General features: G+C 60.8%; 2 protein-coding genes across 3 annotated transcripts; one reads left to right on the forward strand and one right to left on the reverse strand.

Moving 5' to 3' along the window:
• Positions 1 to 2,851: 2,851 nt before the first annotated feature.
• On the forward strand, positions 2,852 to 17,944 carry CALU (calumenin). 2 transcript variants are annotated; one of them, XM_054631380.2, is made up of 7 exons: positions 2,852 to 2,970; positions 7,263 to 7,497; positions 11,686 to 11,879; positions 15,131 to 15,297; positions 15,392 to 15,452; positions 15,742 to 15,941; positions 16,570 to 17,944. In XM_054631380.2, exons 2-7 carry the CDS (start codon positions 7,277 to 7,279, stop codon positions 16,672 to 16,674), a joined length of 948 nt encoding a protein of 315 aa, XP_054487355.1. In that variant the 5' UTR covers positions 2,852 to 2,970; positions 7,263 to 7,276; the 3' UTR covers positions 16,675 to 17,944. The 2 variants fall into 2 exon arrangements, with proteins under 2 accessions (XP_054487355.1, XP_077035470.1); XM_077179355.1 differs by having other exon boundaries at positions 2,878 to 2,970; positions 7,267 to 7,497.
• A 1,014-nt stretch (positions 17,945 to 18,958) lies between these two features.
• Positions 18,959 to 21,635, reverse strand: OPN1SW (opsin 1, short wave sensitive). Its single transcript, XM_054631213.2, has 5 exons — positions 21,293 to 21,635; positions 20,506 to 20,674; positions 20,175 to 20,340; positions 19,555 to 19,794; positions 18,959 to 19,081 (listed from the first exon to the last, which is right to left on the reverse strand). Exons 1-5 carry the CDS (start codon positions 21,633 to 21,635, stop codon positions 18,959 to 18,961), a joined length of 1,041 nt encoding a protein of 346 aa, XP_054487188.1.
• Positions 21,636 to 26,135: the final 4,500 nt, after the last annotated feature.

Genomic DNA, 26,135 nt, shown 5'->3' on the forward strand with positions numbered 1-26,135 from the left:
CTCACTGACTGTAAATATCTGCTGGAGGGAGCCTCTGCCCGGCCCGGCTCCCCGGGAGAGGAGAGCCGCAGCCCCGGGATGCTCCCGCTGCCCTAATTTAGGCATTTCTGCGGGGCGGATGAATCACGGCGCTGGAAGCCGAGGCTGTAGCGCTGCTGCTTTCCCCGCAGTGTGTCAGTGTGCGGGGGCTGCTCCGGCGCTGACCTCAGCCCCCGATGTGTCACGGAGCAGGGGCAGCGCTGAGAGAATAGAGCCTGACGCTGCTGGGAGCCCGTAAAGCGGGACCGGGGCCCTGGGGACATTCCCTGCCGATGGGGTCACACCGTGTGCAGGGAGCCTGGGCACCGCAGCGAGTGTATTTATAGCCGGGCCGTCACTGCGGACGCGGAGCCCGGGGATATTTTGGGATGATGTGGTCATGGCTTGGGGCACGGCCGGAGTGTGGCTGGGAGCGTGGAGAGAGGGGCCAGAGTGTCCAGGGAATGGGGATGGGCAGGGGCTGAGGCTGGAGCAAAGGAGGCTCAGGGGGCCCTTGTGGCTCTGCACAAGTCCCTGCCAGGAGGGCACAGCCGGGGGGGTCGGGCTGTGCTCCAGGGAACAGGGACAGGAGCAGAGGGAACGGCCTCAGGCTGGGCCAGGGCAGCTCAGGGGGGATTGGGGGGAAATTCCTCCTGGAAAGGGCTGTGCAGCCCTGGCACAGGGATAGAGTGCCCATCCCTGTTGGGATTTCAGAGCCGTGTGGAGTGGCACCCGGGGACAGGGGCAGTTGTGGCCTTGGCAGTGCTGGGGAAACTCAATGGTCATGGACGTTTTTCCAACCAAAATCAACTGTAAACTGGCAAGAGTTATCCCAGTTTTCAAGATGGCCCAGAGGCACAAGCTGCAAGCTCCAGTCCTGTTGGTGTCCCTTTGGCGCCCTTACAACCTTGGAATGGATTCCTCTGGGAGGTATTGAGAAGGCTGCAGCCCCCAGAGAACATCCTGATTGCCAAACTTCCTTACCTTGTACCACAAGGTCCTCCTGAGCTGATCCAAGGAAAACAGAACAAATAATTTTGGATCTCAGTAAAGCTTTTCCAGAATCTCAGAATCACTGAGGTTGGAAAAGCCCTCCCAGCCCATCCAATCCCAGCTGTGCCCCATCCTCACCTTGTCCCCAGCCCAGAGCCCTGAGTGCCACATCCAAGAATTCCTTGGACACCTACAGGGATGGGCACTCAGGCACTCCAAAGTTCCCTGGGCAGCCCCTGCCAAGGCCTGAGCCCTTTCCATGGGGAAATTCCTGCTGATTCCCCCCTGAGCTGCCCTGGCCCAGCCTGAGGCCGTTCCCTCTGCTCCTGTCCCTGTTCCCTGGAGCACAGCCCGGCCCCCCCGGCTGTGCCCTCCTGGCAGGGACTTGTGCAGAGCCACAAGGGCCCCCCTGAGCCTCCTTTGCTCCAGGCTCAGCCCCTGCCCAGCTCCCTCAGCCCTCCTGGGGCTCCAGACCCTTGACATCTTCCTTGAAGTTTAAGATGTTTCAGCTCTGTCTCTTTCCAGATCTTTCTGGACAAACTGCCCAGCCCAGCAGGATAAACACTTCAGGATGAAGGGAACAGCTGGAGCTGTGCCAGGGGAGGGACAGCATGGACATCAGGAAAGGCTCTATTCCAGGGGGTGCTGGGCACTGCCCAGGCTCCCCAGGGAACGGGCACAGCCCCAGAGCTCCAGGAGTGTTTGGGCAGCGCTGCCAGGGATGCACAGGCTGGGATTGTTGGTGATGGGAAAGGTGTACGCTCATGTCTTCACAAACAGTTCCACGGGTGAGGGGGTGGGTGCTGATGTCTTTGAAGTGGGGCTGAATGCCTGCAGTGGGTTTGTCACAGGGCCCAGCCAGCCTCAGCCCTGAAATGACACAGGTCTGCACAGGGCTGAGCTGATGGACTGCTGCAGGACTGCTCTGTCCCCACTGTGCCTACTCTGTCCCCTCCGTGCCTGCTCTGTCCCCTCCGTGCCTGCTCTGTGCTTTGCACAGTGGGATTTCCCTGCACTGTGGGGTCAGCGTAGAGCTGGTATCTGGCTCAGTGACCCCAGCAGGTCCTGCCCAGGGGTCTCTGTAACTGAGTTTGCAGCTCCACGGCAGCCCATCCCTTCCACTGGGCCCACTGACCAGCTGGGAAAGGCTGGGAGTGACCAGGAGTGACTAGGGGGTGACCAGGGGGTGACCGGGGTGACCAGGGGGTGACCGGGGTGACCAGGCAGTGACCAGGGGGTGATCAGGAGTGACCAGGCACTGACAAGGTGGACACCAGGCAGTAACCAGGAGTGGCCAGGCACTGATCAGGGGTGACCAGGAGAGGCCAGGAATGACCAGGGGTGAGCAGGGGGTGACCAGAAGGTGATCAGGCAGTGATCAGGCACTGACCAGAGAGGTGACCAGGGGTGACCAAGTAGTGACCAGGGAGTAACCAGGGCGTGAACAAGGGGTGGCCAGGCACTGACCAGGGGTGATCAGACAGTGACCAGGGGGTGGCCAGGCACTGACCAGGGGGTGACCAAGGGTACACACTCACCCCCACTACCCCAGCCCCGCCTCGCCTTTCCCGCCTTTCCCGCACACGTGACTCTGCAATTCCCGCGTGCGCGTGCGCAGTGCGGCGCGGGGCGCCCCAGTGGGCGGGGCCGGCGGCCGGCGCGCGCCTGAGGACGTGGCGCTTTCCAGCCAATCAGCGCCCCCGGCCCCGGCGGGGTGGGCGGGGCCGGAGGGAGCGGGGCCGTAGGAGGGCGCGGGGGGCGGGGCGCGAGGCGGGGGCGGGCAGAGGGGCGGAGTGGCGGCAGAAAAGACCAATCGGAGCGCGCATCGGCGCGGGGGAAGAGGCGTGGCCCTCCCGTGATTGGTGGGCGGGGAGGGCGCGCGGGGGGCCGTGCGGCGTGGCGCGGCGCCGACTTCCGGTGCGCGGAGCGGCGGCGGCAGCGGCGGCGGCGGAGGGGACGGTGAGGGACGGGAAGGGACCGGGATGGGCACCGAGGCCGGGGCCGGGGCCTGGGGCGCGGGGAAGCGGCGGGAGCGGCGCTGCAGGGCCGCTGCGGTGTGGCGGTAACGCGGCGGCGGCAGCGCCGGGCCCGGTCTCCATGGGAACGGGCGGGAGCGGCGGCGCCGCCGCGTCCGCAATTCCTGCGGCCCGTCCCGCTGTGTGGTGCCGAGTTCCAGGGCCGCCCGAGATCGGGCCCAGGGCGGGTGGGCTGGGCCGGTCGGGACCGCCGGTCCTGGGGACGGAGTCTCTGCATCTCACGACCAGGGCGGGACCGGCCCGCGGGAATCCATCGCCTGCCCCGGGGCGTTATCCGCCGGGATAACGGGCTGTGGGACCCCGGGACACCGGGATAGCGGGCTGTGGGACCCCCGGAATAAAGGGCCGTGGGACCCCCGGGACACCGGAATAAAGGGCCGTGGGACCCCCGGGACACCGGAATAAAGGGCCGTGGGACCCCCGGGATAACGGGCTGTGGGACCCTCGGGACACCGGGATAACGGGCCGTGGGACCCTCGGTGCTTCCCCGCGCGGGGGCTCTGGGCCGAGGCGGTGCCACCCCTGCCCGTGCTCCTCTCCCGCAGCTCTCGGTGACCCCAAACGCTGGGGCTGGTTTGGAGCAGGACCAGCCCGTTTCTGCCCCGGGATTGGTTTTGGCTCCGTGTCTCCCCCACATCCGTGCATCCTTTTCCCCTTGCCGTGCCCCGGGGTGGCACCCTGGGGTCCCAGTTAATTGTTCCCTGGCTGCTCCAATGGGATCCATCCCGTGAAAAGCAGAAGCAGGCTGATTCCCAAACCTGAACAAATTGTGTTGCCCGTGGGGGGCTTTATGGCGTCCTGTTGGCCTCCCACATGGGAAATGTGAGGGGCTTCTTCCCATCAGTTTCCTCTAAATGTCACCACAGTTACAAGCCCAGTGCAGGATCCTGAATTCCTCTGTCAGTATCCAAGCAAACTCAATGGGAATTCTGGGTTTTTCCATCAATATTTCAGCAAACCCACCTGGAATCCCAAGTTCCTCCATCAACAGCCCATCAAACCCACCTGGGACCCCGAGTTTCTCCATCAATATTCTTGGAATCTCAATATCCTCCGTCAGTATCCCACCTAGCCCTGCTGGAATCCCGAGTTCCTCCCCAGCTGAGGGTCTGGGCCCCCATTCTGACCCCCACATATTCCCCCCCCGGTTCCTGCTCCCGACTTCCCTGCGGCTCACCCAGAGACCCTTTATCCGGGAGGAGAGGGATCCTCTGCCAAAGGCCCTTTGGGACGAGACGGGCTCTGCTTTCCCTCAGCTTGGGATCCCCACAGGGAGTCCAGGGCCCATCCCTTGGTCAGCAGGAGCTGCTGGTGCTGCCAGGTTTTCCTGGAGAATTCTTTATGGATAACTGTGGTTTGTGGGTTTTGGTGTCTCTGAGCACCTTTCCTGGCACTGCCCGGAGCTGGGGTTGTCCCTCTTTGATCACTTCCAAGTGCCTCTGGGCTCTGTGTGGACACTGGCAGATAACATCGGGCTGTTTGACCCGCTCCAGATCACTCTGTGCTCCAGGCTGGGCTGATCCTGGGATCAGCACGGGGCTGGGCTGGCCCTGGCTGCTGGGATGTGCCCAGAGGAGCAGGAATCAGCTCCTGGGGATGGGGATACCCAGAGGAGCAGGAGGCAGCTCCTGGGACAGGGATACCCAGAGGAGCAGGAGGCAGCTCCTCAGGAATACCCAGGGGGAGCAGGAGTCAGGGATACCCAGAGGAGGAGGAGTCAGCTCCTGGGACAGGGATACCCAGGGGGAGCAGGAGGCAGCTCCTCAGGACAGGGTTATGCAGAGCTCCACGTACACCTGGCACTGGCTTTCCCTCCTGGCAGGTTTCTTCTCCCCAGAAACACTAAAATAGTGACTTTTTCCCCTCACCCTGCCCTGTCCTCCCCCACTTCCAAGGAATTAAAGCTTGTGGATTTTCTGAATGGTCTGATAAATCCTCATTCAAAAACAGGAAGGAAAGGGCTTTTCCACGTCCTTTCCCCCATGTCCTGCCACCAGTGCCTTGGTTTGACGTGGGACCAGTCCCAGGTCACTCCTGGTCATTCTGGGGTCACTCCTAGGGCAGAACTCCTTGGTGAGAGTTCAGGTTAAAGGGCTGAGGTTCAGGCTAAAGGGGATTTTAAACCACAGACTTTAAGAGATAAGGAATGGCAATACCTGGGTTTACATTTATGTTTAAGAGCTCTGGATGGGGAAGACCTGGATGTAAATTTAAAGGGGTAAGGATGGGGAATATCTTGGGTTTAAATTTAAGCTAAAGCAATAGGGATGAGGAATATATTGAAATAAATTTGCATTTAAGAGCTCTGGGTGGTGACTATCTGGATTAAATTTAGAATGAAAGAGTTAAAACCCAGAAATATCTTGATTAAAATTTAAGGCTAAATACACCAGGATGATGAATACCTGGATTGAAATTTAGAGATCAGGATGGGGAGCACCTGGATCTAAGATGGGATCTTAGATGGGATCTCAGTGACGAGCATGGGGAACACCTGAGTTTCTGCTGGGGTCTAAAGGGATGAGCCTCTGGAATCCCTCCAGAGCTGCCATGGATCCCAGGCCCTTTTGGGTGGTTTGTCCAGGCAGTCCCGGTGTGGGGGAGGATTCACCTGCAGTGGGTCTGGGGAGCACCAGGGCTGGGGAGGGGATGTGGGGGCAGAGCTGGGGTGTGCACGTCCTTCATTCCTCCATCTGGATCCACTTCCTTCCTTCCTTCCTTCCTTTCTTCCCTCCAGGACCCCTTTCCCCACCCCTGGATCCCTTCCCAGCCCAGCTGCCGCTCGGAGGGGCTCTGGGATGGGGTCGGGAGCAGCTCTGGGGAAACGGGACATTGCCCACGTGCACGGGGCTGGAAATTCCCTGTGCCCGATAATCTGGGTTAATTAATCCCTGTGCCCCGATAATCTGTGTTAATGAATGCCTGTGCCCTGATAATCCATGTCAGTGAATCACTTTTGCCCAGATAACCCATATCAGTTCATTACAGTGCCCTGATAATTAGGATCAGTTGATCAATTTGACCTGAGAATATTCATCATTTTCCCCTATAATTTGCATTTATTAGTCATTTGTGCCCACACAAATCTGCACTAGTTCTCCATTTTCCCAAATAACGTGCAGTAATTCCCCATTTTTCCCAGACAGTCTGCATTAAATCATCATCTTTGCCCAGACAATCCATATTTATAATTTCATCCAGATCATTTGGATTAATTAATCACTTTTGCTCCCATAATCTGTATTATTATTAATCTGTTTTTTTCCCCAATAACATGCTCTAATCCCCATTTCTCCCAGATAACTTGCCCTCATCCCCAATTTTTCCAAGATAACTGGCCCTAAACCCTATTCTTCCCAAACAAGCCATCCCATGGCGATGTCCCTGTCCCAGTGTCCCTGTCCCACGGCAGTGTCCCTGTCCCGGTGTCTCTGTCCCATGGCAGTGTCCCTGTCCCCTGGTCTCTGTCCCATCATGGTGTCCCTGTCCCACAGCAGTGTCCCTGTCCCAGTGTCCCTGTCCCACGGCAGTGTCCCTGTCCCCAGCCCCTGTCCCACGGCGCTGTCCCTGTCCCAGTGTCCCTGTCCCACGGCAGTGTTCCTGTCCCCAGCCCCTGTCCCAGGGCAGTGTCCCCATCCCAGTGTCCCCGTCCCGGTGTCCCTGTCCCACGGCGCTGTCCCTGTCCCAGTGTCCCTGTCCCATGGCAGTGTTCCTGTCCCCAGCCCCTGTCCCAGGGCAGTGTCCCCGTCCCGGTGTCCCTGTCCCACGGCGCTGTCCCTGTCCCAGTGTCCCTGTCCCACGGCAGTGTTCCTGTCCCCAGCCCCTGTCCCAGGGCAGTGTCCCCGTCCCAGTGTCCCCGTCCCGGTGTCCCTGTCCCACGGCGCTGTCCCTGTCCCAGTGTCCCTGTCCCATGGCAGTGTTCCTGTCCCCAGCCCCTGTCCCAGGGCAGTGTCCCCGTCCCGGTGTCCCTGTCCCACGGCGCTGTCCCTGTCCCAGTGTCCCTGTCCCACGGCAGTGTTCCTGTCCCCAGCCCCTGTCCCAGGGCAGTGTCCCCGTCCCAGTGTCCCCGTCCCGGTGTCCCTGTCCCACGGCGCTGTCCCTGTCCCAGTGTCCCTGTCCCATGGCAGTGTCCCTGTCCCCAGCCCCTGTCCCAGGGCAGTGTTCCTGTCCCCGTCCTGGTGTCCCTGTCCCACGGCGCTGTCCCTGTTCCCGCAGGCAGGCCCGGCACGATGCGGTTCCCGCGGCTGCTGCTGTGCGTGGGCGTGTGGGCGCTGTGCGGCTCGGCCAAGCCCACGGAGCGCAAGGAGCGTGTGGTGCGCGAGGCCCCGCTCAGCGCCCGCGAGCACGACGACGCCCAGAGCTTCGACTACGACCACGACGCCTTCCTGGGCGCCGACGAGGCCAAGAGCTTCGACCAGCTCACCCCGGAGGAGAGCAAGGAGCGCCTGGGGTAAGGACAGCATCCCCGCCCTGCCCGGAGCGGGAGGGCACACACGGGCACGCTCCCCTGCGGGAATCCCCCAAAAAGTCACCCGGAGCCATTTCCTGTGCCCGGCATTCCCCAACACTCCAGAGCAGACAGGGGGGTTCTGCACTGTGCTGTGCTCGCTCCCTGTTCTCTGGGTGCCTCTGGAGCCCCTGGGATCACTGGTGTTTCTCAGTTGGAGGTTGGTTGGGAGTTGGAAAAACAGAGCCTGTATGGAGATTCCCCGTCCAACATCTCCCCTCAGATCCAGGATGGCCATGCCTGCCCTCAGATCCAGGATAGCCATGCCTCTACTCAGATGCAGGATGGCCGTGCCTCCCCTGGGATCCGGCCGTGCCTCCCCTGGGATCCGGCCGTGCCTCCCCTGGGATCCGGCCATGCCTCCCCTGGGATCTGGCCGTGCCTCCCCTGGGATCCGGCCGTGCCTCCCCTGGGATCTGGCCATGCCTCCCCTGGGATCTGGCCGTGCCTCCCCTGGGATCCGGCCGTGCCTCCCCTGGGATCTGGCCATGCCTCCCCTGGGATCTGGCCGTGCCTCCCCTGGGATCCGGCCGTGCCTCCCCTGGGATCTGGCCCAGGATGGTTCTGGGAGCTGTGCAGGGCCGGGTGCCCCCCAGCAGCTGCTGCCGCAGTTGTTCTGGGGCTCAGGGTGGCTCAAACCTGGGACCTGCAGGCTCCAGCGGGGTGGGGGGGCCTGGAGGACAGAGGCTCCCCGGGGAGCTCAGGACATCCTCAGGGTGCTGGGCTCCAGTCACCCTGGAACTGGGTGCCTTTGGCTGGGCTTTCATGGAATGGCTGGGTGGGAAGGGACCCCAAATCCCCTCCAGTGCCACCCCCACCATAGCAGGGACACCTCCCACTGTCCCAGGCTGCTCCAGCCCCAGTGTCCAGCCTGGCCTGGGGCACTGCCAGGGATGCAGGGGCAGCCCCAGCTGCTCTGGGCACCCTGTGCCAGGGCCTGCCCACCCTCCCAGCCAGGAATCCCTTCCCAAGATTCCACCTGATTCTCTCCCCCTTTTTTAGTCAGACTTGATTTTTTCAGCCAAGCATCCCAACCTTGCTCTGCTGCTGGAGCAGCACCTACCACAGCCCATAGTGAATTTTGGGCTGTTTTCTGGGAATGGTGCTCCCTGATGGGACAGGAAAGCTCAACCACATGTGGGTGCTGGGGACACCTCCAGAGTGAGCCAATTCCCACAGCGGGATGTGCAGGGCAGGGGGTGCCAGGTTCCATCCATCCCTATGGGTCGTCCAGGCCCCCAGTGGGAAGGAGGTGCTGGCCTCTCCTCCAGCACTTCGTGGCCAGAGGGAATTTCCTCCCTCCAGGGACAATTTAAACTGGGAAACCCCTTGATCCTTTGGAGCCAGGCCCTGGTCGCTGCATAAGTTCCAAAATACAGGATCCAGGAGACTTTTTGCCTCCTTTTTTGCCACCTGGCACAATCAGAGGGAGTGCCTCGATGCCCCTGGAGCAGCATCAGATGGGAGGGAAGCTGGGCCCCCCCCGGCCTCTCTTGATGCCAGGGCTGCAATCCCAGAGCCCGTCACGGCTCAATCCCATTGTTCTGCCGCGTTACCCGGAACGCCTTTCCACGGGGGATTTACTGCCCTGCATACAAACAGCCCAGGGCTGTCTGTGGGGCAGCTCCGGCCATCCCGAGCCCAGGGCCTCCCGTAAACCCCTTATCTCGGGGGGTTTTGTGAGCTCTGTGCCCCAGCGGGGCTGTGCTGCAGCAGGGGCCGCTTTTCCTGCGGCAGCTCCGCCTCGGCTCCCTCCCCTCCTGCCCTGGGGCCGCGGCTTGGGAGCGCTGCCCGGTGCCTGCCCCGGTCGGTCGGTTGGTCGGTGTGTCCCTGTCCTTTGGAGCGGGCAGTGGGAACGGGACCGGGCAGTGGGAACGGGGAGCAGCTGCTGCCCGGTGCCTGCCCTGGTCGATGTGTCCGTGTGTCCCGGCAGTGCTGGTCCCTTGGAGCGAGCAGTGAGAATGGGACCGGGCAGTGGGAACGGGGAGCAGCTGCTGCTCTCGCCAACATCTGCTGCCTGCCCTTGCTGGGGGCAGGACGGGCCCTTGGCAGAGTGGAAGCGTTTGGTGGCTGCTGCCCTGGGAAAGCAGCCGTGAGCAGCTGGTGCCAGCCCCCAGACCGGGGTGGGGAGGAGGTTTGGGAGCTTCCTGAGCACTCGAGAGGGTTTGACTTCCCTGGGAAGCTGTTCCCTAATTAACCCTGTAGAAACTGCCCTGGAAAAACTGCCTGGCCATCAATCCCTGCCGGCTCTGGTCCTCCATTCCAGGGATTTTCCCTAATAAATCCCCTTGCTAGTGGTGTACCTTCTTGGGAGACAGAAACACAGAATTTTTCCCTGAATTAGGAAGGATTTGAGAGCTTTATTTGTGGTTTATATATTTACATGGACAAATGTTTAATATCCATGTGGATAGTTACATGGATAGTAACTATCCACATGGATATTAAACATATACATAGTTCTATGCAGAATTTTATAATATTGATTTGTTATATGTTTATACGGAAGATTTTGAATATTTATGTGACATTTTGCATATTTCTGTGTTTGATCAGAAATATCGGAAGGGACGCTTTGCACATTGATGTATAAAATTCTGAAATATTTCTATAATATTTTACATACGTGTGCATAAATTTGGGTGCTATTGATGAGCTATTTTTTTATATTTACATATTTATTTTATGTATTTCTCTTTAAAATCACTCAGGTCTCCAAGCCCTGCCCACTGCCCCCACTCTGGCCTCTCGCTGTCAGAACTAAATTCCACATTTTCCCTTTGTTCTTCCAGTCTCTCTCCAGCTTCTCATTGCCAGGAACATCCTTTGTGCCACAGAGGAATTCCTGGTTTTCCTAGACCGAGGCAATTCTGAAACACGGAAACCTGGGTGTGAGCATGGGTGGCTCCGGTGCCCAGTTTTCCCTTTGCGTCAATATATTTGGAATTAATAGTCCTAGCGGCAATCTAAAATTTAAAATTCTGTGTTTTCCACCTGTCTAAAATTCCTTAAATACCTGGGCTGGAGCTCAGGATTCCTGACCTGTTTTCCGTTAAACCTTCATGTTAGAGGAAAAAAAACAGGATCCTGCTTCACCAGACAAAGGATTTTGGGACTGTTATCCGTGATTTTCATCCGAGGAGCCCAAAACGTCCCCAGCACAGAGCTGGGAGTGCTCCGGGGAGCGAGCGCTGCTGCGGATCAAGCAGCCCCCACCCCCCGGCTCCATCTGCCCCTGGGTCCCGCATTCCTGCCGGCCTTTCCTACAGCTGCTGCTAAAAATAACGGAGGCACGCGGCTCCGGGGCTGCGGCTCCGGTGTCTGCCCGGCCCGGCACCGGGGCTGCTCTGCTCCGCTGGGCTTGGGCGGCTCCCGCTCCTCCCGCAGAGCCAAACTTCCCCAAACCTCCCCAAACTTCCCCAAACCTCCTGGCTTTAGCAGAAATGTGCGTCCCTGCTCCTTGCCCGGCGCCGGCGAGGCGGGAGGACGTGCAGATGGAGCTTTCCTAAGGTTTAACAGGGAAGGTTTTCCCCTAAAACTCGTAATTCCTGAAGGAACCACAACCTGAGTAGTTTGAGAGTGGCCAAGCTGGTGATTTCCATGTCTGAGCCAGTGTTTTCTGTGTCCAAAACAGAGTTTCGGCAGCTGACCTTGCTTTTCGGCAGCTAACCCAAAATGTTGGTTGTAAAGATAAACTTTTCAAATGGTTGAATTTGAAAATTTCATAACCACCTCAAACTTTCTCCTGGCATCACCAGGAGAGGCAGAGCCGATATTCCCATTTTTAATACAAATATGGGTCTGTACTCATCACCTGCACCATCTTGGTCAAAGGACTCATGGATGGGTCTTTCCCTGGGGCTTAAAATGAAGCTTTTCCCCTAAAACTCAGAATTTCTGAAGAAACCAGAACCTGAGTAGTCCAAAAGTGGCCAAGCCAGGGATTTTCGTGTCTGAGCCAAAGTTTTGGCAGCTGAACCATATGTTGCTTTTTAAGGATAAACTCTCCAAATGGTTGAATTCCCAAGTTCTGTAATGACCTCAACTTGCCCCCTCTGCCCCTTCCTATTCCCTCCTTCCTAATCTCTCATTTTTTTTAACTTTTGATGCATTTCTCTGTGTTTCCCACAGGAAGATTGTAGGGAAAATAGACGAGGATGGAGATGGGTTTGTGACAGTGGAGGAGCTGAAGGCCTGGATCAAGTTTGCCCAAAAGCGCTGGATTTACGAGGATGTGGAGCGCCAGTGGAAGGGCCACGACCTCAATGAGGACGGGCTTGTTTCCTGGGAGGAGTATAAAAATGCCACCTATGGATATATCCTGGGTAGGTCCTGGCTCTTGGCTTGGGCCTTTCCTGGAGCCAGCAGCTGGGACGTCCTGCTCTGCTTTGGGTCACTGAGGGTCAGTGGGGTGGTCAGGGATCAGGGTGGGCTCAGGGCACAGTGGTCAGTGGTGGTCAGGGACTGGGATGGGCTCAGGGCACAGTGGTCAGTGGTGGTCAGGGACTGGGATGGGCTCATGGAGTGATGGTTGGCAGGATGGACGTGGATCCAGACAGGGTTGTGGAGGGGGAGTTTGGGACCTGGATTGGGGAGGCCCAGAGGAAGTTGTGGTTGAGAGTGTGGGGTGGTGCTGGGCTGGCGTTTGGCTGACCTGAGATGGATTTGTCCCCTGGGGTAAGCACAGGAATATGATGTAGGATGTGGCCTTGGTGTACATGGGGCCAGCTGGAGCAGATGTCCCCAATATGTTACACTTTGAAACCTCTAAAACTCTACAAATTGACCTCCTGGTGGCATTAGCAAAGAGAAATCCAAGGAAAAGAACCCAAAATACATGGAAATCTCCCCAACGGAAAGTTTACACACCCCACACCCTCAGTTTCCCCTCTGCAGCCACACTTGGGCATTATTAATGTTCCTGGTGACAAATGCATCTCTGGGTTGAATCCAGGTGATTTTGGGATGAATGGCATGTGGGAATGGCGGTTTCCAGCCCTTTGGAATTCCTGCTTTGTGGGGGAATTTGGGACCAGCAGGTGGAATGCACTGATCTGCAGCTGTGGAGCCACCTTGGTGTGTCCACTGCATCCCTAAACCCAACAAACCACTAGCAGAGATTTCAGTTGCTTTCCCTTGTCCTGGGAGCAGTTTTAGACCCCAGAGCTCAGGGATTTTGGGACAGGTGCTGGGCCAGTAGTGAGGCATGGCCTCAGACATCCCTGGGACTGAGGGAAGCAGCAGCTCTTTTGGGGTTAAAACCATAAACCGTCAAGCCCTGTGCCAGCTCTGGCCTCCAGCACTGTAGGCTGGCCCAGCGGAGGAGCTGCAGCTCTGGAGTGTCGAATCCACTCTAATTTCCTAAATATTGCCAAAAATAGTCAAACTGCTCCGCGGGATGTGCAGAGGGGGAGCCGCTGCACAGGAGGCTCATCCATCTCCCTTGGGATTGGGGAGGATCTGGATTTGCTGTGCTGGTGGCCAGGGAGGGCCCTGTGACACCCCTGGGCTGGGGCAGCACCTCCCAAAGCTCCCTTTGCCACGGGTTTCTGGGCTGATCTGCCTGTGTGAATCCAGCCTGGAAGGGGCAGAGAGCTCCTGGGAAGGGTTGAGCCCAGTTTGAGGGGTCTGGGGTGGCATTTTGGACCTGCAGGTGTTGGATAGGGAAAAGTGTGAGCATTCACGAGGAAAAGCCCTAGTGAGAGAGCCCTGCATGAACAGAGCCCCCTTGATGAGCTGGAGGAGCAGTTACCCTGCAGTCTGGCAGGGTGTGGGGAGTGCCCAGCCCCCGGCACGGCCGGTTCCAGAGCTGGAGCAGCCCCGGAGGCTGCGTGCCCCTGGCAGGCCCTGGTGCAGCCTCCGCTCCTGCTGCTCCCACATACTTGTGTCCTTACGGAGCGCCGGGAGGATCCTGCCTCACGCTCTGGCTCCGGCTCCTCTCGGCAGGAATTACTTTTCCACAGCTCCTTGCTGCTCAAATGTTCCCCTGTCTTCTCCTCGCTCCCCTCCCTGGCCAGAGTGGGGCTGGAATGCCTCTGGAAGTGCCTCCTGAGTGTTGACCCGTGGCCAAGGGATGCATGGGGCCAGGCGATGCATGGGGCCAGGCATTGCCCTTGGCTGCCTTGGAGGGTCCAGAATGTGTTTTGTCAGCAAAATGAGGTGCTGGGAGTGGTTTTATTAATTAATTAATTAATTACACACCAGGATGAGTCACTGGGTGGCCCCCAGAAGTGTCACGGAGCAGTGTGGGGTTCTGCTGGGGGGAGTCCTGGGAAGCAGGGAATATCAACTGATAAACGTCCAAGAGCTTCATCTGAGACTGGAAATTCCTTTGAAACTCCCTTCAAAATCAGAATATTATCATCATCATCATCACCACTCCTATTTTTGTTAATTCCTCAATCCCATGGTGGGATCCAAGACCAGGACACAAGATGGAGGGTTGAGTTTGTGGCTTTGCTGCCATACTCTGAGCAAAACCCCCTGCTCCCCCAGACCTCTCCCAGCCCAGGGACCAAGGCAGGAAGTAACTTTGGGGGCTTTGGGAGGGTTTAACCCTTTTTAACCCATCTGCCCCCCCCCCCCCCCCCACTCCCCCATCAAACCCATTAATTAGCCCAACAGCAATTAAGGAATCATCTGTTAATGGCGCTGGTCCTGAAGGTTTCCTTGTTCGAGGCTATGCTGCTTCTCAAGGCAAAACCGTGGGAACAGAATGGGCAATTTGGGGTTCATTCAGCCCTAGAGCTGCCTTAAAGTAAGAATCTTTGGATATTTTATGGATGCTCCAGAGCCCCTTAATCCCAGGCTCCTCAATGCCTGCCTTTTGCCTCAGGTAATAGAGCAGGGACACAGGAGCTTTGGGACCTTCTTGTTAGATGGGGCCTGGCTCAGGTTTAACTCAAGCAGAGCGTGGCAGTGTCCCCCAGGATCCACGTTCTCCAGGGCTGCTGGACACTGCTGTGTCTGTAACCCCTGTCCTGCTGCTGGCAGGGCTGTGCCAGGCGGCCACGCGTGCCCCGCAGTCCCACCCGGCCGGTGCCTGCTGGCCCTGCCACTGCCAGCAGTGAGTCAGATCCCCTTACACATTCCCCTCCCAAAATAGTTCCCGTTGAGCCTCTGGCCGTGCCGGCCAAAGCCCCCAAGGCCTGTCTTTTGGGGCCCCTCCCTGGGAATGTCATGGTCCCAGGGCTTCCGCAGCTCCTCCTGGGAGTGGGCGTGGCAGAGAAGGGGTGGCTGCAATTGAGCTTTTGCTGGCAAAGCATCGTGAGGTTGTGCTGAGAGGGAGGAAGTTGAGTTGAGTTTGAGGTTGGGTGGAGGATGTTGAGGTTGCATTGAGGAAGTTGAGGATGAGAAGGTTGTGTTCAGGAGGTTGAGTGAGGGAGGTTGAGGTTGGGTTGGGGTGAAGGTTGAGGTTGGGTTGGGGAGATCAAAGTTGTCTGAGGTTGAAGTTGAGAGGAAGCTGAGGTTCAGTAGAGGAGGTTGAGCTGAGACTGTTGAGTTGGTTGAGGCTGTGTTGGTGGTTACGGGTGCTCGCCGTGCCCGAGCTGACCCGGGTGCTCCCTGTGCTCCCCAGACGATCCAGATCCTGATGATGGCTTCAACTACAAACAGATGATGGTGCGGGATGAGCGGCGCTTCAAGATGGCCGACAAGGATGGGGACCTGGCTGCCACCAAGGAGGAGTTCACGGCCTTCCTGCACCCCGAGGAGTACGACTACATGAAGGACATCGTTGTGCAGGTGGGGCTGGCGCAGAGGCCCTTTGGGAAGCTCTGGTGGCGGGTGGTCACTGAGGGGCACCTTGGGCCCGGCTCACGCCGGCATCTTCTTGCAGGAAACCATGGAGGACATTGACAAGAATGGCGATGGTTTCATTGACCTGGAGGAGTACATTGGTGAGACGCTGGTGCTGCTGCTCCATGTCCTGTCCATGTCCCCTCAGTGTCCCCGTCCCGTGGGAGCCACTGCTGCCGTGTCCTTCCCAGTCCTCCCCCTCACAGAATGTTCTTCTCTCTCTCAACTTCCACCTGCCCCTAGGCCTCCACCGAGGATTTTTGGGTGAAATCATGACCCAGATGGTGCTTTGGGGTTTTGGGGATAGCTTTAGGGAACTCAAGGCTTTGGGTCAATCCTTGGGATGGGGACAGGACCGTGGGGCTGATGCTAATGCTGCTGTCCCCCCAGGTGACATGTACAGCCAGGACGGTGATGCTGATGAGCCTGAGTGGGTGAAGACGGAGCGGGAACAGTTTGTGGAGTTCCGGGACAAGAACCGGGATGGGAAGATGGACAAGGAGGAGACCAAGGATTGGATCCTGCCCTCAGACTACGACCACGCCGAGGCTGAGGCCCGGCACCTCGTCTATGAGTCCGACCAGGACAAGGTGGGCCAGCAGCTCTGGGGGGATTTGGGGAGCGGGAGGAGGAGTGGGGAGACGGCGGGATGGGGAGACGGCGGGATGGGGAGACGGCGGGATGGGGAGACAGTGGGATGGGGAGATAGCGGGATGTGGTGTTCCCTGTGGGATGGGGAGATAGCGGGATGTGGCGTTCCCTGCGGGATGGGGAGATAGCGGGATAGTGAGATAGCTGGATGGGGAGACAGCGGGATGTGGCGTTCCCTGTGGGATGGGGAGATAGCGGGATGTGGCGTTCCCTGTGAGATGGGGAGATAGCGGGATGTGGCATTCCCTGCGGGATGGGGAGATAGCGGGATGTGGCGTTCCCTGCGGGATGGGGAGATAGCGGGATGTGGCGTTCCCTGCGGGATGGGGAGATAGCGGGATGTGGCGTTCCCTGCGGGATGGGGAGATAGCGGGATGTGGCGTTCCCTGCGGGATGGGGAGATAGCGGGATGTGGCGTTCCCTGCGGGATGGGGAGATAGCGGGATGTGGCGTTCCCTGCGGGATGGGGAGATAGCGGGATGTGGTGTTCCCTCTGGGATGGGGAGACAGCGGGATGTGGCGTTCCCTGCGGGATGGGGAGATAGCGGGATGTGGCGTTCCCTGCAGGACGGGAAGCTGACGCGGGAGGAGATCGTGGACAAGTCAGACCTGTTCGTGGGCAGCCAGGCCACGGACTTCGGGGAGGCGCTGGTGCGGCACGACGAGTTCTAGGCTCGAGCCGGCAGCGCTCGTGGGCTCTGTCCCTGGCCGAGGCCGCTCCTCTGCGGAGGAAACCCCATCCCGGCTCCCGGGGACGGGGCTCGGGAAAGCCACACTCCCCCGGCACCTGGGGCTCGTCTTGTTGTGGGTTTTCCCCGGATTTTAACGACTTTTGGGTTATTTTTGTATGTTTTGGTTTTACCACGTGTGGGGACAGCTTCCCTGGCGCGGGGGCAGCGACGGGGCTGCCCGGGGCTGCGGGGCCCGGGGGCCTGGGGGGGAGTGGGAAATTCACAGAGGGATTGGGGTTGGAATTGCAGTTGGAATAAAAATTAGAATTGGAATTGGAATTAAAGTTGAAATTGGAATTAAAATTGGAATTTGAATTGGGCTGAAATTTTAATTAAAAATGGAATTGGAATTAAACATTGAAATCAAAGTTGAAAATTGAACTTGAAATGGAATTGGAACCAAATAAGTGAAATTGGATTAAGTGGAAACAGTGATGTGAAATTGGAATGAAAAGTGAACATTGAAGCCCCAAAAACCGTCAGAGCAGCAGCAGGGCCCAGGGGGTGACCTGGAGGTGACCCCAGGGAGGTTGGACCCTCCTCCCCTGTCGCTGCCCCCTGGGATCTGGGCGAGACCCCTCCCCCCAGCCCCGCTCCAAGTGCCTTGAATCCCCCAAACCCTGGGGGAGGGCCTCATCCCACCCCGCTCTGGGACAATTCCCGAGGTTTTCTCTCTTCTGTGTTGTTTGTCCCCCTGCAGCCACCAGAGCTGCGTGGAATTGGGCCGGGCCATCTCCAAATTCCCAGGTTTTCCCTTAAATCCTTTCCCAAAGGTTTCCAAGGGCTGACCGGATCCTTCCATCTCCTCCTCCTCTTTCTACCTCTCCTTTTCCTCCCCTCCCTAAATCCAGTGGTAAGTGGGTCGGGAATATGGCCCCATGCAGGGCTTGGGAATCTGGGAATGCTGGGGCGATCAAGGAATGTCGGGGTTGGTTTGGGACACCAGGGATGATTTGGGACAGCAGAAGTGATGTTTGGAACCCTGGGAAAGCCTCTGGTGCAGCCACCCAGCCCTGCAGCAGCCCCTCTCCTAACATCTCCCAGCTCCCATCCGCGAGGATTTGGGCCCCTGTGACAACTCCAAACATGGATTTTTCACCTCCTCCGGGTTTATTCCTCGGTTTTCTCCTCGGGCTGATTGAAGGGATCCGGATCGGTTGGAACTCAATAAAACTGTTCACCCCCCGATGGGCCGAGGGGGACGGACCCCAGTTCCCTGTTTCCCCCTAAACCAGGATCTGGGAGAGCCCCCTTGGACTGAGCCAGATGGGTTTGGGGAGGGGGGGAACTGGCTGGGGATGTGGGGACACACGAGGCCTGTGGGAGTTCTGCCCCTGGGGCTTGGGGGGCTCAGCCCCACAGAGGGAATCCAGCCCCATGGATGGTGGGCCTCATTCCCACCCCCACCCCACAGAGGGGGGGCCCAGCCCCAGCCCCATGGATGGGGAGCTCAGCCCTGCAGATGGGGGCCCTTAGGTCCCACTCCAGCCCCACAGATGGAGAGGGTAGCACCATCCCACCTCCCTGCCCTTCCCGTGTGTGAGGCCTGAAGGGGGACAAGGGAGCAGGGTCCCACCATGGCACCACCATGGAGCACAGCCACCTCCGGGACCCATCCTGCCCCACCGTGGGGCACAGTTTCCCCTGGGACCCACCCTCTGTCCCTGCCGTGGGGCACAGCCACTCCCAGGACTTGTCCCACCCTGCAGTGGGGCACAGCCACCCCTGGGACCCCCATCCCACCCAGCCATGGGGCACAGCTCCACCAAGGCCTCCATCCCATCCCACTGTGCAGCACAGCCAGCCCCAGCTCTCCCATTGCCACCCTGCAGTGGGGCACGGTGCCCCTGGGTGCCCCATCCCACAGGTCCCAGGTGCTCAGCAGGTCCCTGGGTGCCCATGCCGTGGGTGCCCATGCCATGGGTTCCCTGTCCCTCAGGTGCCAGGTGCTCAGTGGGTCCCTGGACACCCGTGCCATGGGTGCCCTGTCCCACGGGTCCCTGGCTGCCCGTGCCATGGGTGCCCTGTCCCTCAGGTCCCAGGTGCTCAGGGGTCCCCGTTGGTTGCGCTCAGACCGCGGCCATGGTTTATTGTCCCACCCGCGCTACATCCTAGGCTGGCCGGGGCCCCCGGCCCCCAGAGCAGAGCCAGCCCCATGGGGGGCAGCTGGGGGAGAGCTGGGAGGCAGCCGGGGGTCCCGGGGGCTGGGGCGGTGCCGGAGCCCCTCAGCTGGGGCCGACCTGGCTGGAGGACACGGAGGAGACCTCGGTGCGCTGGGCCGAGCTGGACACCTCGGAGTCGTCTGTCATGGGCCGCCCGCACACCGTCTCCATGATGCAGGCGCGGAACTGCGGGGACACGGGCGACACGGGGTCACAGGAGAGGGGACAGCTCAGCCTGGGGGTCCCACCGATCCTGTGTCCGGCCCTGGCACTGTCCTCACACCCTCAGATGCCACACTGGCCCCATCTCCTGTCCCTGGGGTCACTGTACCCCCAGCCATGCAAGTGCTCCTGGATGTGCCATCCCCAGGTGTCCCTGGCCCCCCTGCCCCTGGTCCTTGGGCACTCCTGCATGTCCCCGCTGCCCCAATGTCCTGGGGTGTCCCTGTCTTCTCTGTGCCCCCTTGCCAATGTCATCCCCTTATCTGAGTGTCCTGAGGTGTCCCCTCACACAGGTATCCCTGAGTGTTCCCCGTGCTTGGGTCTCCCTGAGTGTCCCAGGTCCTCAGATATCCTTGGGCAGCCCTGGGTGCCCCCATCACCAGGTGTCCCTGGGTGTCCCCCTCCCCGTGTCTCTGTGCCGGGGTCGCTGGTGTCACCTGTTTGTTCATGAAGCAGTAGATGATGGGGTTGTAGACGCAGGAGCTCTTGGAGAAGAAGGCAGGGATGGTGACGAGGCGCAGGTCGATGCCGTGCTCGCGGTTGTTCACCATGTACATGGCCAGCGCCGCGTAGGGCACGTAGCACATGCAGAAGGAGCCCACCATGACCACGACCATGCGCGACACCTCCCGCTCCGCCTTCTGTGTCGTGGCCGACTCCTGCTGCTGCGCCGCCACCTGCCCAGCGACAGGGACACCTTGGGCCTGCCCAGGCTGCCGGGCCCCTGCCCGGGCTCCTGACCCCTGCCCATCCCCTGTGCAGCCCCCGACCCCTGCCTGTGTGCCTGTCTGCCCCCCTGCCCACCCTCCTGCCTGTGCTCCTGCCCAACCTTCTGTCCAAGTAACCTCCCCTCCCTTCCTGCATCCCTTCATCCCTCCAGTCACCTCTCCCTCCCTCCTGCTCCCCATCCTGCCCTCCCTGCTCACAGTCAATTCTCCACCTCTCCATCCCTGTTCCCTCCCTCCCTCCTGCCCCCCAACCCCTCTCCACCCTCCATCCCTTGCTCTCAGCCACAGCTGTGCCTGACCCCAGTGCCCCCCGTGCCTCCGGGACTCACGGCCCGCAGGGCGCTGAGCAGCTGGGAGTAGGAGAAGATGATGAGGGAGAGGGGGACGATGAAGCAGAAGATGAAGAGGAACCAGGTGTAGTACTCGCTCTTGTACTTGGTGCCCACCGTGTACCAGTCAGGGCCGCAGGAGCACTGCAGCCCCTCGGGGATGTACCTGCAGACCTGTGCTCAGCCCCCGCTCTGCACCGTGGGGCACCCCCCGGTGCCCCCACAGCGCCCCGTGGCACTTCAGGTGCCTCAGGCACTCACCTGGCACCCCCACGGCTCCCCCACGAGCCCCCCTTGCCTCCCTGTTCCGCCCCCAGGCCCCGTGTCCCACCTGCTCCAGCCAAAGAAGGGCGGGATGGCGACGCCGACGCCGATGATCCAGGTGGCCGCCACCACCAGCAGCGCGTGGCGCGAGTTGAAGCGGAAGTTGCCGAAGGGTTTGCAGATGACGATGTAGCGCTCGAAGGCCAGGAAGGCCAAGGACCACCCTGTCACCAGCCCTGGGGAAACAGGGCCACCACTGGCCTCACACAACCGCCCGTGGCCACCAGGGCTAGGGGTCACCCCAATTCCCAAAGCCCCACAGGCCCCTGGGTCACCCCACGTCCTGTGACCCCAGCAGAACGTAGTGGTCACCCCTCCCTTCAGGCCTCAGTGGTCACCCCAGCTCCTCCAGCCACAGCAGATCACAGGGCTCAACCCTACCCATGGCCCTTACCCATTTTGCCACCTTCAGCCCCACCAGACCACAATGATCACCCCAACCTCCCCAGCCCCAGAAGAACATGATGGGCACCCCCACCTCCAGCTCTACTAGACCTATTGGTCACCCTGACTCCTATGGTCCCACCAGACTACAGTGGTGAACTCCTAAAGGCCCAGAAGGTCACCCCAATGCCTGCACCCCAGCAGCCCGTGGGGGCCACCCCAACTCCTAAAGCCTTAGCAGAATGTGGTGGTCAACGATACCTTGAGCCCCACCAGACCATGGTGGTCACCCCAACTCCCTCAGCCCCTGTTGGAGATCACTGTGGCCACCTCTGGCCGCAGTAGCCCTCAGTGGTCACTCCATCATCTCTGGCCGCAGCAGCCTGAGCGCCCCCACGCTCCCCTCGTACCTCCGGTGGCCCCTGCAAAGCCCTCAAAGGCACACATGTGCTTCCCGAAGACAAAGTATCCCTGGGAGCTGGCCACGAAGACGGTGAAGATGCAGAAGACGCAGCACATGAGGCCGCTGACGGAGATGTTCACCAGGATGTAGTTGAGCGGCTGCCGCAGCTTCTTGTACTTGATGGTGACGATGAGGACGATGGCATTCAGGGGGGTGCCCGCCACGAACACCAGCCCCATGAAGATGGTCTGCAGGTAGAAGGCCCACATGGGCGCGATGTGGTACTGGGGCCCATCCCAGGGCCCCACCGACGACTGGTTCTTGAACAGGTAGAACTCTTCCTCGTCCATGGCGGCGGTGCCGGGGGGGGCGCCCACCCCCCTGATATACCCTGCGCCCCCAAAGCTGCTTAAGGGGGATCAGGGCTCAGCCCGGCCAAACTTGGGGATTAGGGTGGGCTAAACCGGGCTCAGCCCCTAATCGGCCCCCTGAGCCGGCTCGAGCCGATTGCCGGTGCTCTGGAGGATTTGGGGGGGGGCAGGAGGGCTCCCCCCAACATCTGGGTATGGGGAGGGTCCCCAGGGGTCTCCAAGCTTGGTCCTTTTCCTTCTGAGGTGTTCAGGTGTCCCCAGGTGTTCCCAAGCCCAAGTCTCGATCCCAACACAATGGCCAGAGGTCCCCAACCTTAGTCCTGATCCCATCAGGGTCCTCAGTGTGCCCCAGGGGTCCCCAAGCTCTGTCCTGGTCACCCCCAGCATGGCCAGGTGTCCCCAGGTGTCCCCAGGTGTCTCCAGCCTTGATCCCAGTCCCCCAGGATGGCCCAGCCCTGGATGCCTTGGGAAGAGCTCGGGGTTTCCCTCATGAGCCCCCCCACCCGCTGCCCCCCACCCCACACCCCCGGGTGCCCCCCAGGTGTCTCCCCCCTCAAGTGATTGTCCCCAGTTCTGGGCTTGGGGGATCCCTGTGCTGGGGAGACCCCAGGTGAGGGGGGGAGTCTGGGGGTATCAAAGGGTGGGGGAGAAGCTTGGGGGGCACTGCTTGAGGTGGGGTGTCTGAGAGGGGCTGTTCATTTTGGGGGTGCAGTGCCAGGGGTCATTGATGGGGGGTCAGTTTGGGGTCCCAAACACTCCCAGCATTTCCTGCCCTCCCTCCCCCCTCTTTCCCTCCCCCAGCCTGTGGCACCCCCGGGGAACAGGAAGGATGAGCAGAAGCTGCTTAGGGGGGGATTACAGGGCCCCCCCGGGCTGGGGGCGCCTATAAAGGCCGGAGCAGGGACCTCACTGTAGCACTGGGGACCCTCAGGGAAGGGGGAGCTCAGTCAGGGGGAGGGGGGCACGTCCAGGCTGTGCCCCTGGGGGGGGTGCGTGTGTGGGGTGCCCACCCTGGGGGTGCCCTGGGGCACTCTGGGGGTCTGTCCAGCTCTGGGGCAGAGATGGGGCCAGGGGGGCTCAGGGACGGGCCAGGGAGGAACAGGGGGATGGGGTGGGCTGAACCCCCAGCCCATGTTTTACTGGGCTGTACTGGATAATATAGGCCTGTACTGTACTGGTTTGTACTGGCCTGTACTGGTTTGTCCTGGGCTCTATGGCTTTGTACTGGACCACACTGGGCTGTACTGCACTGTATTGTGCCACGGGATTGTACTGTGTCCTCTTGGGTTGTACTGAGTCTGGTCGTACTGTACCAGGCTGTACTGGGCTCAACAGTGCCATACTGGGCTCAACAGTGCCATACTGGGCCGTACTGGGCTGTACTGGGTCAGGCCAGCTCTGCTGGTGCTGTACTGGGCATCCCCACGGAGGGGCACCCCCAAATGGGTGCCACAGGGTGGTGGCCCAGGGGACAGACACCCCACAGAGGGACCCCTGTCCCTCCCCCTGTCCCTCCCCAGGTGCTCCCCTGTGGAGCTGCAGTCACTGAGGCTGGGGGGCTGTGGAGGGGGGGACACAGCGCAGGGCCTGGGGGGCCACAGCAGAGGGGGGCACGATGGCAGCAGCCAGGCTTGGCAGGGGCTGCCCAGGGAGCTTTGGGGTGCCCATCCCTGTTGGTGTCCCAGGAATTCCTGGAGGTGGCACTCGGGGCTCTGGGCTGGGGACAAGGTGGGCATCGGGCACAGCTGGGACTGGATGGGCTGGGAGGGCTTTTCCAGCCCCAGGGATCCTGGGATTCTGTGGTTCTGTGGTTCTGGGATGGCGGCCCCAGAGTGGGGAAGGGACTCGGGGGGTGCTGCCGAGCAGCAGGAGGTGCCTGGGCGTGGAGCTCCGGGGGCTGCAGTGCCGGCATTGCCAGCCCTGCCGGGACCCCTGGCACCCACCAGGGCCCACCGGTACCGGGAGCACCCACTGGTACCGGGAGCACCCACTGGTACTGGCGGCACCCACTGGTACCGGCAGCACCACCTCCACACGGGTCCCATGGCCCCCCTGGCCCCCCGGCTCTGTCTCCAGCCCCGTGGCCCTCACAGGACCCCCAGGGCCTCCCAGTCGCTGCCCCTGTGCCCTCCTGGATGTGGCCCCACACGTGTCCCTGCTGTCCCCATGGCCACGTTCCCTGTGTCCCACTGCCCACTCACCCCTCCTTCTCCTGTCTCTTATGACCCTCAGCCCTGGCCCCATGTCCCCAGTGTCCCCTGTTCCCCTCTCTGTGCCCCAGAGTGGTCCCCTCCCCGTGTCACCGCACCCTGAGTGCTCCCAGCCCCAGTGCCAGGGCCAGGTACAACCTGGGGAACACCGGACTCAGGGTGTCACCACAGGCAGCAGTGGCTCTGCCCTATGTCCCCTCCCCAGGACACGCTGGCGGGGTCAGGTCCTTTGTCCCCTCATCGTGGCCTTCACCATCATCTTCCTCTGCCCCGGCAGTGGCAGAGCTGAGATCCTGGGGGGCTCTGGGACCCCCCTGGATCCCCCAGCCTGCCCCAGCAGCATCCTGAACCCCCATCCTGGACTGCACTGACCCCCCCACCGTGCCCTAACTGCTCAGACCCCCCTGGACCCCCCCAAACATCCTGACCCCACCTCCAGCCCACCCTGACTCCCCCCCCACAATCCACTCCCTCCCCTTCCCACCCCTGCCGTGGGTTTGGGGGTCCTGCTGGGGGCCCTGTCGCGTTTTGCCCCCCCCGCCCCGTTGTGTGCCCCCTGCCCGGGTATTTTGGGTGATGAGGTGTTGGGGGTGCCCTCCCCGCGTGCCCCCCCGGGTATTTTGGGTGCCGGTGCGTGGCTCTGACTCGGCAGGTTATTTTTAGGTGTTGGCGCAGGCGCCACCGCGTCACCCCCCCCACGTCACCCCCCCACGTCACCCCTTGTCACCCGTTGTCACCTCGGGGTGCACCCGCCCCGCCCCCCCTCCCCCCCTTCCCTTGGAAGCTTCCAGGGCAGGCACCGGAACAGGGGGAACACGATACTCCCCAAATCGCCCCCCCAAAGGACCAGATGTGGGTCACACAAGTGTCCCCCCAAAGGACCAGATGTGGGTCACACAAGTGTCCCCCCAAAGGACCAGATGTGGGTCACACAAGTGTCCCCCCAAAGGACCAGATGTGGGTCACACAAGTGTCCCCCCCCTCCCGAGGGTGTCGAGGAAGCCTCGGGTGTCTGGAAAGGGGGGGAGACACAAGAGAGATTGGGGGGGCAGCGGGGTTCAGGGCGCACCCCAAATATGAGCGAGCCCCCTCCCCAGGCATGGGCCACTGCCATGGGGAAACTGAGGCATGGCCAGGGGGGCCTGGGGGGGTTCCACGGCGGGGGTGGCTCTGGGGAGGGGTCCCGGGGGGCTTCCCCAGAGGGGATCCTGGGAGGGTCTGTGGGGTCTCGCTTGTGCCCCTTGGGGCTAGGGGAGAGTTTCTGTGTGAGTTTTTCAGGGGTTCCCGAGGGGGAAGGGATGAGTGAGGGGGTTCTGAGGAAGTTTGGGGGGGTCTTTGGGGGGGTTTGGGGTGCGTTGTAGTGTGGGGGGCTGTGGTATTGGGGTGTCTGCGGTGTTGGGGTACCAAGCACAGGTGCATCAGGGTGTTGGGGTGCCTGGGCCATAGGGTGCTGAGGTTTTGGGGTGTCGAGGTTGCAGGTATTTGGGATTATTGGAGGTGGATCCTGGAGTTTGGTGGTGCCGAGATTTTGGGGTGACAGAGTTTCGGGGGTGTCTGGGTGCCGGGATTTGGGGTAGCAGTGTTTCATGTAGGGAGGCTGGGGTACCTGGGTGCCGAGATTTGGGGCGCTGAGGTTTCAGGGTGCTGAAGTTTAGGCAGGCCAGTGATTCAGCGCGCAAAGGTTGGGGGTGCCAATGACTGGGGGCAGGGGGTTCCGAGGTGCCAGAGTTTAGGAGTTTGTCACACTGGACTTCCGGGAATCTGGGGAGTTTTGGGGTGTTGGGGTGCCCGTGTTTGGGAGTCTGTGGGTGCCGGCGTTTTGGGGTGTTTGAGTTTGTGAGTGTCGGTGTTTGGGTGTGCCGGTGTCTGAGGTTACAGAGGTTTTAGGGATGTCAGAGGTTTAGGGGTGCTGATGTCTGTGCGGTTTTGGAACTGCCGGGGTTTGGGGGTTTGGGGGTCCCGGGACTCGGGGGAGCCTTGGTCCGGGAGTGCCGCAGTCGGGGGCTCCGGGGTGTGCTGGGATCTTGTGTTTCGGGAGGTGCCGGATCCCGGGGTTCTGGGGGTGCCGGAGTGCGAGGTTTGAGGGGCGCCGGAGTCCGGGGGTCCGAGGTCTGGGGAGTGCCGGAGTCCGGCGGTTTTGGGGTGCCGGTCTCTGGGGGTCCGGGTGTGAGGCCGGGGCTGTAAATAGCGAGGGCCGGGCCCCCCACCCCCGGCCGGGCGGGCGGTCTTTCCGTCCCTCCGGCTCGGTCCCTCCCCGGGACGGGGCGGG

This window comes from Agelaius phoeniceus, chromosome 5 (genome assembly GCF_051311805.1).
Source record: "Agelaius phoeniceus isolate bAgePho1 chromosome 5, bAgePho1.hap1, whole genome shotgun sequence".
Taxonomy (NCBI): Eukaryota; Metazoa; Chordata; class Aves; order Passeriformes; family Icteridae; genus Agelaius; species Agelaius phoeniceus.

Coding starts and splice junctions, on each gene's coding strand:
- CALU (XM_054631380.2), top strand. CDS start 7,277: ATGCGGTTCCCGCGGCTGCTGCTGTGCGTGGGCGTGTGGGCGCTGTGC. Junction 11,880..15,130: donor CACCTATGGATATATCCTGG/GTAGGTCCTGGC, acceptor TGTGCTCCCCAG/ACGATCCAGATCCTGATGAT. Junction 15,298..15,391: donor TGAAGGACATCGTTGTGCAG/GTGGGGCTGGCG, acceptor ATCTTCTTGCAG/GAAACCATGGAGGACATTGA.
- OPN1SW (XM_054631213.2), bottom strand. CDS start 21,635: ATGGACGAGGAAGAGTTCTACCTGTTCAAGAACCAGTCGTCGGTGGGG. Junction 20,675..21,292: donor CTTTGCAGGGGCCACCGGAG/GTACGAGGGGAG, acceptor CTGTTTCCCCAG/GGCTGGTGACAGGGTGGTCC. Junction 19,082..19,554: donor ACTGCTTCATGAACAAACAG/GTGACACCAGCG, acceptor GTGTCCCCGCAG/TTCCGCGCCTGCATCATGGA.